Source organism: Cervus canadensis, chromosome 1 (assembly GCF_019320065.1).
Source record: "Cervus canadensis isolate Bull #8, Minnesota chromosome 1, ASM1932006v1, whole genome shotgun sequence".
NCBI lineage: Eukaryota > Metazoa > Chordata > Mammalia > Artiodactyla > Cervidae > Cervus > Cervus canadensis.
In genome coordinates this window covers 111,713,988-111,724,578 of record NC_057386.1, presented here as the reverse complement: position 1 = coordinate 111,724,578, position 10,591 = coordinate 111,713,988, and the positions used below count along the sequence as shown (strand labels likewise).

The 10,591-nt window shown below is 64.4% G+C and overlaps 2 protein-coding genes across 2 annotated transcripts; one reads left to right on the top strand and one right to left on the bottom strand.

Moving 5' to 3' along the window:
* Positions 1-270: 270 nt before the first annotated feature.
* GAS2L1 (growth arrest specific 2 like 1) lies at positions 271-5,662 on the top strand. The gene is made up of 6 exons (XM_043437259.1): positions 271-406; positions 1,324-1,972; positions 3,264-3,371; positions 3,455-3,551; positions 3,645-3,816; positions 4,333-5,662. Exons 2-6 carry the CDS (start codon positions 1,343-1,345, stop codon positions 5,357-5,359), a joined length of 2,034 nt encoding a protein of 677 aa, XP_043293194.1. The 5' UTR covers positions 271-406; positions 1,324-1,342; the 3' UTR covers positions 5,360-5,662.
* Positions 5,663-5,828: 166 nt separating this feature from the next.
* Positions 5,829-9,299, bottom strand: RASL10A (RAS like family 10 member A). The gene is made up of 3 exons (XM_043437273.1): positions 8,122-9,299; positions 6,935-7,059; positions 5,829-6,630 (listed from the first exon to the last, which is right to left on the bottom strand). The coding sequence occupies exons 1-3, from the start codon at positions 8,338-8,340 to the stop codon at positions 6,363-6,365; spliced, it is 612 nt and encodes a 203-aa protein (XP_043293208.1). The 5' UTR covers positions 8,341-9,299; the 3' UTR covers positions 5,829-6,362.
* Between the last annotated feature and the right edge of the window lie 1,292 nt (positions 9,300-10,591).

Genomic DNA, 10,591 nt, shown 5'->3' with positions numbered 1-10,591 from the left:
GGCCACCATCTGCGAAGGGGGTGCCACTAAAAACGCCCAAACCCCTTCCCAGGAGACCAAGGAGGGAGAAGGGACCCGGTCTGGGGATGGGACCTCCGGCCCGGCAGGGTCGCCTGGGACCCCGGTCCCGCCTCTGCCCAGGGCTGGGCCTGGTCCCGGGCCCGCCCCGCGTCTGGAGGCTCCAGCCCCGTCCCAGCCCAGAAACAGCGCGTCCCCTTTAAGAGCGCGCAGCCCCGCCCACCCCCTCCGGATCCGAATTCCAGGGAGGCGGGGCGGAGACGGCGGGCGCGGAGGACGCGGCGGTGGGACCGGGATCTGCTGCGGCTCGGGCGGCGCCTCCCTTCGGCGGCCCGCCCGGCTCCGGTCCAGCCGGGGCGATGCTCCCCGAGGCCGCGGGATGAGCCAGGTGAGCGTGGGGACCCCCCCGGCAACCCCTGCCCGGCACACAGTGAAGCAGACCCGGCGGCGGCAGCCGCGGGCCTCTGTTTCCCGGGGCTGTGTGACCTTGGGCAGCCCCGCACCCTCTCTGGGCCGAAGCCCAGAGGACGGCCAGGGCTGGAGACAGCCATTCCGAGTCCCGGCTCACAGGCATCAGTCTCGGGCTAGGGAGGCTCCCTGGAGGAGGGGCCTGGCCCAGGCCGGCCGCCGGATCCGCCACGCGGGGCTGGAGGGCCGAGCTCCGCTACTCACTGCTGCGCGACCTTGAGTGAGCTCTGCGCCTCAGTTTCCTCATCTGTAAAATGGAGATAATATCATTGCGCGCTCAGCCCTGGCCACGGTCCCTGCAATTGCTTTACTGCTGCTGCCGTGCTGTCGTTATAATGACACAGCCTTTAGAGTAAAGGGGTTGAGGGAGGGCCTGGGACCTTTCCGGAGTAAGTGGGATCACCACCAGGCCTGAGCAGCGGAACTAACCCATCTCTGAGGTCGGGTCCAGGGTTCCTACTCTTGAGTCCAGGGCTGCACGTTACTCTCTGTCTCGGGCATAGCTCTTCGCCTCTCACAGGGGCAGTAACGATGGGGGCCTCCCTTCCTGGGCAGGAAGGAGGACTCAGCCAAGTCTTCACAATCCTTCTTCCCGAAAGAACCAAGCAGCCAACACTTATGGACACTTAAATCATTTATAAAAATCATCCCATTAGTTCCTATGAGGAAGGTACTATTATTGTATCCACTTCACAGATGGGTAAACTGAGGCGAGAAGTTTCTCAAAATCCAGGCATTTGGTCTGAACCGACAAGCAGGTGCAGGTGGTCAGCGGCTTAGCCTGTGCTGAGCATTTGCTGGGTCCACAACCATCCTGACCCGTGTCCCTGCCCACAGTGACTCGGCTGGCCCGGGCATGGCAGACCCCGTAGCGGGCATCGCCGGCTCTGCAGCCAAGAGTGTGCGGCCGTTCCGCTCAAGCGAGGCCTACGTGGAGGCCATGAAGGAGGACCTGGCCGAGTGGCTCAACGCCTTGTATGGCCTGGGTCTGCCCAGCGGTGGCGACGGCTTCCTGACGGGGCTGGCCACGGGAACCACTCTGTGCCAGCATGCCAACGCCGTCACTGAGGCCGCCCGCGCCATGGCTGCCGCCCGGCCGGCCCGCGGGGTGACCTTCCAGGCCCACAGCGTGGTGCCGGGCTCCTTCATGGCCCGAGACAACGTGGCCACCTTCATCGGCTGGTGCCGCGCGGAGCTGGGTGTGCCCGAAGTGCTCATGTTCGAGACTGAGGACTTGGTGCTGCGCAAGAACGAGAAGAGCGTGGTGTTGTGCCTGCTGGAGGTGGCGCGGCGCGGGGCCCGCCTCGGCCTGCTGGCCCCTCGCCTCGTGCAGTTCGAGCAGGAGATTGAGCGGGAGCTGTGCGCCGCGCCCCCGGCCCCCAACGCCCCCAGTGCGGGGGAGGACGCCGCCGAGACCACCGCCCCGGGAGCTCCAGCCCGTGGGCCGCGCATGACGTCCAGCGACCTGCGCAACCTCGATGAGCTGGTGAGTCTGCGAGTGCGCATGCCCGGTGGCCGGGCTTATTCTAGCACAACCCAGGCACCAGCAGGCAGGGTGGTGCCAGCCACCTTCCACGGCCTGTCCTCGTGGCTGCAGGACAGCCTGCCCCGGGGAAAGGGTGCACATGTTGAGCACCAAGTGGATACCCGGCCCCAAAGAGAGGCAGGCGCTGAGAGGGCTGAGCGCTGGGTGAGGTCACAGCGCCCGGCGTGGCCTGGGAGAAAACTCGGCCTCTGCTGCCCCATGGCACGACGATCCCCGCTTCCTCTCTGTGCCAACCGCGCCCCAGGTGAGCGCTGGGTGTCCTGCATCCTGGGGTTTTGAGCCCCTCCTGTACACCTCCGTGCACTCAGCTGCTAGAGGGCGGCATTCACGCCATCACTGAGCTCCAGGTTGCATGGGGCCCATGGTCCAGGGCAAGGCAGCTGGCACACAGTAGGCGCTACGTGAGTGCCCAAGGAAGCTCCCAGGGGCTCTGTGGGTCCCTACTCCTCCCCCGGGACTTATCTGAGAAGCCCAGCCCAGTGTACCCTGTTAAGAGCTGTGGGATGAGCTCTATGCTGAGCATATAGGAGGTGCCAGACCGTGACTCCAGCTCCTTCCTCCTCTTACTGGGACCTAGGTGTCCCTGACACCCCCACAGCCTGGCCAAGAGTTTCCTTCTTATCAGGTCAGGACGGGATGTGACCGTCCTGGAGGCGGGCAGCCGGATGGCTGTGCGTAGAGGCTGCACCCCACCCCACCCCGGGCCAGGGTCACCCGAGGCTCCACCTGCTCCTTCTGTCAGCTCTGCTGTGGCTGAGGAGGCGGGTGGGGCCGCCCACATAGCCAGCCTGGCAGCTCCTGGCCTGGGGGAGCATGTGGGCAGACGTGTGCTGGCCAGGCGGGCGGCCTGGTGGTGTCTGCGTGTGCCCCACGGATCTGTGGCACTGCCGCCTCCATATGGCGTGGGTCCTTCTCCCCTAACCTGGCCTCTCTGTGGGTCTCAACATGCACGTCTCTGAAATGGGTGAGGGGGAGTGAGGACTCCGCCAAGGGCTCAGGGACTTCAAGGAAGCAGCCCCCCACCTCGTCCTGGTCGGCTCCCTCCCCCTTGGTGGTCAGAAGGGAAGGAGCTCTGGTGAAACGTCGAGCACAGAGGCGGCACTCAAGTCCAGGGCAACACAATCGGAGCCTCTGCTCTACAGAAGGATTTACTTCCTTCTGACCCTGGAGCTGCTGACGGCAGGCCCAGGGAGGAGGGACCTGACCCCTGACCTCCAGCCTCTCCTCTTAGGTGAGGGAGATCTTGGGTCGCTGCACCTGCCCAGACCAGTTTCCCATGATCAAGGTCTCGGAGGGGAAGTACCGCGTGGGAGACTCCAGTCTGCTCATCTTCGTGCGGGTGAGAGCAAGGGGCTCCCCGAGCAGGCAGAGCCGGGGCGGTGGCTGGCCTGCCCGTGACCTGCGCACGCCGGGCTCCCACAGGTGCTGAGGAGCCACGTGATGGTGCGTGTGGGAGGCGGCTGGGACACGCTGGAGCACTACCTGGACAAGCACGACCCCTGCCGCTGCTCCTCCGCGGGTCAGTGTCCAGGCTGGGGGGCGGGGGTGGGACGCGGGGGCGTGCACTTCTGCGGCCCCGCCCCTCACGCGGCCCCGCCCTCTCTCCCTGCAGCCCACCGCCCGCCCCAGCCCAGGACGCGCACCTTCTCCCCGCAGCGAGTGTCACCCAGCCCCAGCCCCCGAGCTGGCAGCCCAGCCCCAGGGGGGGAGCGCCGGAGCTCCCGCCCAGAGGTGACACCCATTGGCTTACGCAGCTGGAAGGAGGGGCCCGAGACCCCACTCAGGTGAGAGGAGGGAGGACATGGGACCCAGGTCCAGGGGGTGGGGGTGTGGGGGGCGCCCGCCCTGGCCGGGATGACGCTTCTTCCAGTGACTCACACCCTGGGAAAAGTTCCCGTGGGTGGGGGTGGGCCTGGCTTCCCATCTCCATGGCAACCCAAGCAAACGAACAACACAGCTGGGCGGGCCCTGGGGGCTGGGTGGCCGCCAACCCAACCCAGCTTCCCTCTGGCCTGCCCAGGAAGCTGGAGGCTTGAGGAGGGGGGAGCTTGGGCCCTTGCTTCTTCCGCTGCCTTGGGGTGGGGTGGCGGGGGGTGGCCCTGGCTGCAGGAAGCTGTGGCAGAATCTCTCACTTCTCCCTGGAAGTCCCCAGGACGGACAGAAACCCTTGGCACCCCCGCTACCACCACAGGTGTCTCGCCCGCAGCCGTGCGTCTGCCTGTTCCTTCCCCTCCCCACCCTTTCTGTGCAGCGGGTCTCTCTGCCTGGCCCCACCTCTCTCTCTTGTTCCCCTGCCCCAGGGCCCGGGACCAGCTGCCCCCCCATCCCCGCTCCCGCCGTTACTCTGGGGACAGCGATTCCTCAGCCTCCTCGGCCCAGAGCGGCCCCCTTGGTGCCCGCAGTGAAGACTCAGGCACTGGCCCCCGGCGGGAGCGTCCCAGCCGGCGTGTGACCACGGGCACCCCGGCCTCCCCGAGACGGCCTCCTGCCCCACGCAGCCAGTCCCGGGACCGGCTGGATCGGGGGCGGCCGCGTGGGGCCCCAGGAGGCAGGGGAGGCCAGCTGTCGGCCCCCAGCCCTGCCCGGCGGGCCCGGAGTCAGAGCCGTGAAGACCAGGCAGTGCTACTGGTGCGTCGGGACCGAGATGGGCAGCATTCCTGGGTGCCGCGGGGCAGAGGCAGTGCGGGCTCGGGCAGAAGTAGCCCCCACACTCCCCGTGCCCACAGCCCTGCAGCTCCCAGGGTCCCCAGCCCCAGTCCAGAGTTGAGAATAATCCCAGCCAGTGTCTTCCGCACACCCCTGCAGCTTGACCCAAAGCAGGAACAGCAACTGTTTCAGCGCCTGGAAGAGGAGTTCCTAGCCAACGCCCGAGCCCTTGAGGCTGTTACTGGTGGGACCGCCAGTGGACCAGCCCCTGACCCAATTCGGGCCCCAGACCCTCCAGCTCCTGACTCAGCCTACTGTTCCTCCAGCTCCTCCTCTTCGTCCCTCAGCGTCCTGGGTAGCAAGTGTGGGCAACCCGGGGACTCTGGCAGGATGGCCAACGGGCTGCCTGGGCCCCGAGGCCCAGTCCTGTCCAGCTCTTCTGATGAGGGCAGCCCCTGCCCCGGTGTAGGGGGCCCACCAGATGCACCCGGGAGTCCTCTGACCGGCCCAGAGCCCCTGAGGACCTGGGCACGAGGCCGGATGGACACACAGCCAGACCGAAAACCCTCACGCATCCCCACACCAAGGGGCCCCCGCCGCCCACCCGGACCCACGGGGTCCGGGACCTGGCATGCCCTTCAGTCAGCCAGCCCAAGGACCGAGCCGGATTCCTGGATGTGACGGACCAGCCCAGCTGCCCCCAGTCCCCTGTTCCCTCTCTCCTTTTCCTTTGTGGCCTTAACCCCTCTGCATCAGGGAGTGCCCCTGCCTCTTGGGGACCAGACCTCATGGGACCAGACCCCTCGGGACCACATGGCACAATGGGACTTCTGGTGTACATTCCGCTTGGGGGATGAGCATTGCTATTTAATTACTAATATTATTGAATGCCTTAGAGAAGGCTGGGCCAGCCCAGTAAGGACCCTTCCTGAGGTCCCGTGGCCCTGCAGAGCCTGACAGTAAAGTTTTCTTCCAGCTACTTGTGTCTGCGTCTTGGAGACTCAGCCTTGGGGCCGTCATATCCATTTGAGAACCCTCATTACAGGTTGGGATTCTGGAGTCAACTGCGAGCGGGCAATGCCTGTCAGCTCTGACCTTTAGGTGTGTGTCTCCTGCAAGGGCAGACAGGTTCTTTACCACTAGCGCCCCCTGGGAAGCACAAAATTTATTTTCTAGCAATTTTGTGAGGCATGAGAGATCTTAGTTCCCCAACCAGGGATCGAACTCATACCCCCTGCAGTGGAAGCTTGGCGTCTTAACCACTGGACCATCAGGGAATTCCCCAAGATTTATCTTGCCATCCCAGAAATGCCAGGCGCAACTTGCTTCCCCTTTATTTCCTCCCGGGAGGTGTGACTTAACAGTTGGTCCAATGAAACTCCAAGAGCAGCCTGAGGCTGTCCAATCAGATTCATAGCCAAGTCCTTTTCATCCAATGGAATCGTGACCCAGTGAGGTCCCAGAAAGGACTGATTTGTCCAATGGGGCCTGGTTGGGCCCAGTGAGATTCAAAGAGAAGCCTGTTGCCCAGGAGAATGGGTGGGAGTGTTCTTCAGCCAATCAGGGAGGAGGCTTGTCCTGTCCAATCCGAAAGAAGTTGGGCAATCTCGTCCAATCCAGGTCCCCGGTTGTTCCAGTTAACTAGAAGGCCCTTCCCCTCGTAAGCGGCGTTTTTCCAATTCGATCACATGAGGCTGCAGCGCGCCGGGTGCAGCGCCCCTTGCAGGCGCAGAGCTGGATGCGCAGGGCGTGCGCGCACTAGCGCGCAGCGCAGCAGCTCGCGGAAGAGTCGCAGCACGTGCCAATTGTACTTGGCGGAGCACTCGAGGTATCCGCAGCGCCAGCCCCTGCGCACCAGGGCAGCCAGTGCGCGCCGAGGCCCGAACCGCAGCCGCTGCCGGTCCCGCTTGTTGCCCACCACGAGAATGGGCGCTTCAGGTGCGCCCGCTGGCCTGGAGGCCAAAGGAGGATGAAGGTAGCAGTGCCTGGGACCCCCATGGCCGAAGAATCCCTCCAGCGGGTATATACACACTAAGGAGCATACTTTCCTGCAGCCAGAGAACCTCCAGCAAACACCAGACCCACAAAGACCCAGGACCAAAGACCGCTTAGGGCCAGAAGCCAGGCCCGAAAAGGCCTGAGACCTGGCCCAGGACGGCGGAAAAGCCCACCCACTCATCTCGGGGGAAAAAAGACCCAGCCAGACCCACAAACACTCCCCGCCGTCCCACACGCAACCCGGGCGGCGCACCTTACCTGGTCTCCGCGATGCGCTGCCTCAGCGCCTTCACATAGTCGAAGCTGTCCGGGCTGCAGATATCGTAGACAAGCACGAAGGCGTCCGTGTCCTGCAAGCTCCAGTCTTTAGAGTCCGGCCACTCCTGGGGGGCGGGAGGCCAGAGTTTGCCGAAGCCCCCTTCTTACTCTGTCGCATCCAGACCTTCTGCAACGGGCCTTGACGCGAAACCCACATAGTTCACGCTCAGGCCTTGGCCCTTCTCCTCCTCGTCTGTGGCCCTCTCCCGCAAGCTCCCTGGGCCTTACAGTCCTTATGGCCGCTGGGGTATACCTTTTAAAACCGTGCCTGGAGCCAGTCAGCGTCCAACCCTTCTCTCTGGGTCTCCTCTCCCCTGAGGCCCGTCTCCTTCCTCGCCCTTTCTCTCTTTCCCATGGTTCCCTTCTTTCGGGCCAGGCCCCGCCCCTCCCCGGGCGCCCTCAGGAGTAGTTCCTGCCTCCGAGCCTGGGCCCATGTTCCTGAGCCTGCGGAGACCACCGATAAACGGCAGCTCTACACACTTAAGCTTCCGGCCAAAGCACACGCTGCTTTTTCCACCTGGGAATGCTTCCGCCGCTTCCTCTAATCAAAATTTCACTCATCCGTCCCGGTTCAGCCCAAATGCCACCCTCACCAGGAAGCCCTGGTTAATCCTGCCTGCTCTTTCCTCTTCACTTCTTGAAGGCATCAACTCCCAAGGATTCAAAATCTGCCCTGGACTTTGCAAAATTACTAAACAAGTCTTGGCTGCAGGTCATAGGAATGAGGGAGCAGAGAATGATGCCCTCAGAATGGACACCCCCGTGTCTAGCTTCAACCTCTCCCACTGCGGCTCTGCTCGTGGCTCCAGACACGGAACACTCACTCTCAGGGAGGCAGGCCCATGCTCCCCCGTGCACTAATCCTCACCCACCAGCGGAGGCCGAGAAATAGCAATTTAAGCAAGCGAGAAAAAGCCACTCTGCAAAATCGCCGGGTCTTGGGCCTGAGTTGGGGCAATTGCATGCCGGCAGAAGGGGTGAAAAGCACAAATGCCAGGACACACATTGACCCTTCAGTCCATGAACACAGTCTGGTACCCCTGGGCCGTCCACGCGGACACGCACGTGTGTACCGAGCATCCACCCACATGCTGTCACACGCCCCTGCCCACCCCTTAGCCTACTACCTCTTGCCCCCCGGGGCTCTGACCCGGGCCAGCACCGTCGCCGTCGCGGATGCTCAGGTCGTAGACGGCGCCGTCGAGCAGCACCGCGGGCCGGTAGAGGCGCGGCCCGTCCGTGGGCCTGTGGCGCTCGGGGTAGTCACCGAACAGGAACTGGCGGATGATGGCCGTCTTGCCCACGCCCGGAGCGCCCAGCACCGCCACCCGCAGGCTGCCCCCCATGGCCCGCGCGTGCTGCTGCGCCCCGCTCTGGGAAGCCTCATGGGCCGGCGCCGCTCTGTGCGCCCGGCGCGCCCTGCCCCGTGCACCCCGGCCCCGCCGCGCTCATCGCCCCTTGGAGCACCGGGGGCCCGGGGAGGCCAGGCTGGAGGTCGGAGCTGGCGGTAGAGGGGAAACAGACAGCCGAGCAGGCGGACGGCGGACGCACGAGCAGCTCCGGCGAGTGCCAAGCTCAGGAGAGAACTGACCGAGCGCGCCGCGCGCAGACACGGCCTCCGCCCCGCAGCGCCACTGGAGGCGCCGGCGACAGCGCGGAGCACCGAGGTCGGACCTCCTCGCCTCGCGGGTCCCGCGGCGGAGCAGGATGCAGGGGGCGGCGCTGCCTCTCGGCGCCTCGGTCCCTCCGTCCTTCTCTCGCTCCGGCGCCCGGAGTCGCCGCCCCAGCCGGCGGCGCGAGCGAGCAGCGAGCAGCAAGCGGAGCCTCCCGGAGGCGGCGATGAGGTAACCGCCTACCCGCCCCTCCCGCTCCCCCCTACCCGCCCGGGACGCCCCTCCCGGGAAGGGTCGCGGGAAGGTGACTGGGACTGGGGGAGCCCAGGGAGGGACCCAGCCCCCTCTGCGTTCCGCGCTTCTGTCACCCGCTCCAAAATAGAAGTCCCTTCCCGCCCACGTCCGCGCCCGCTCCTCCAAACACCGCTCTCCCAAGCTGGCTCCTCGCAAACCCGGCCCGCTGGAGTCAGGCCGCCCGGGTCGGATCCGGCCCGGCTGTGTGACCTTGGGCGAGTCGCCGCACTGCGCTGGCTCTGCTCCGCATCCACCAAAGGCACACACCATTTCTTGAGCGCCTACTACGTGCCAGGCCCTACACTAAGCTATCACCTACACGATCCTTGACTCGAAGCCTCAACCTGGTGTCTCTGAGAGACAACTGAGGCCGGAGAGGGGGCTGCTGTCCAAGGTTGCGGGTCAGCAGCTGGTCCCTGTGAGCTCTCCCACCTCCCTCCTGCCCACAGGGGCCAGCCCTAAATAAGGGCGTCAGGGAGGGGGGCGTGGGACAAAGGCTGCTGAAAACGGTGTGAGCAGGTCCCAGCAGCTCAGCCCCAGATCCCTGTCCCAGCAAGGCTGAAAGAGGCAGAAATTGGTTCACACCACCTCCCTCACCACCAAGGCCAAGTTTTCCGCTTAAGTCTCCACCTGTAGCTTTCCCTCACACCCCGCAACCTCCATGTTAGGTTCCCAGAGCCCAAATCCCCACTCCTGGAGCCGGCAGGACGCTCCTTCCTTCTCCATCAGGCCTTGGGAAGTCTGGGTTTCCCAGCCCCGTCCTCTGCTGGCCCACTCCGCCCGTGCAGTGGTGGTGGTGGTGGGGGTGGGTCTCCCACATCCCTGACCATCCCTGATGCCCCGGTACTGCATGACAGGCACAGACATCACTGTTTCTGCACTGACCAAGCACTTTGCTTGTCTGTCTGTGCAACAAACAGGCCCAATCTTAACTGCTTCCCAAGATGCTGAGACAGATTTTTTAAAAGAAAAAGCACAGACAGCTTGCTCACCTCAGCCTGGGGCACGTGGGGAAGGGCGAGGAGCTGAGTCTTGAAGCAGGGAAGGGGGTTCACCCTGGGGAGCACGCGATGGCACCTGGATTAGGGGCCTGGGTCGCTTTCACTCTCCCCAGCCAGTAGGGAGCTCAGAGCCAGAGCTGTGGCTACATCTGAGTGGTGTGCCAGCTCTTCGGGCCCAGTGAGCGGCTTTATCTTACTTTCCAACTGTGGGTTTCTTCCTTCACCTGACTCCCCCTCTGACTTTTTCAGGCCTCTGGGTTTTGTGAGCTGCCTCAGTTCCTTGGAGTAAATAAACTAACTAGGCCCCGTCCGCCCTGTTGACCGCCAGCAGGGTGTGGGGCTGACATGAGGATGGTCTTCCTCAGGGGCGCTCGCTGGGACCCACACCTGCCTCGAGCACCCTCTCGCCTACACGTGGGAGCCCACTCTGGACGTGCCTCCTCGGAAACCTTCCCTTTGCTTTCCTACAGGGCAGCTTCTTCCTGGGCAGGGCTTCTTTGGGAACCACACATAGGGCTGTGTGGCTGCGTGGGAGACACGGCCGGGCCCAGGGTGTGGTTCTGGAATGGTGGCGGACACTCTGAACAGGGTACGGAAAAGTCCCCACAAAGGTGTGCAGACTCCACAGGGGCGACACATTCCCACTTATCAAGGAGCTGTGGGCACTTCCCTGGCCGTCCAGTGGTTGG

Coding starts and splice junctions, on each gene's coding strand:
- GAS2L1 (XM_043437259.1), top strand. CDS start 1,343: ATGGCAGACCCCGTAGCGGGCATCGCCGGCTCTGCAGCCAAGAGTGTG. Junction 1,973..3,263: donor TGCGCAACCTCGATGAGCTG/GTGAGTCTGCGA, acceptor CTCTCCTCTTAG/GTGAGGGAGATCTTGGGTCG. Junction 3,817..4,332: donor GGGCCCGAGACCCCACTCAG/GTGAGAGGAGGG, acceptor CCCCTGCCCCAG/GGCCCGGGACCAGCTGCCCC.
- RASL10A (XM_043437273.1), bottom strand. CDS start 8,340: ATGGGGGGCAGCCTGCGGGTGGCGGTGCTGGGCGCTCCGGGCGTGGGC. Junction 7,060..8,121: donor AGAGCCCCGGGGGGCAAGAG/GTAGTAGGCTAA, acceptor CCCGCCCCCCAG/GAGTGGCCGGACTCTAAAGA. Junction 6,631..6,934: donor CAGCGCATCGCGGAGACCAG/GTAAGGTGCGCC, acceptor TTTGGCCTCCAG/GCCAGCGGGCGCACCTGAAG.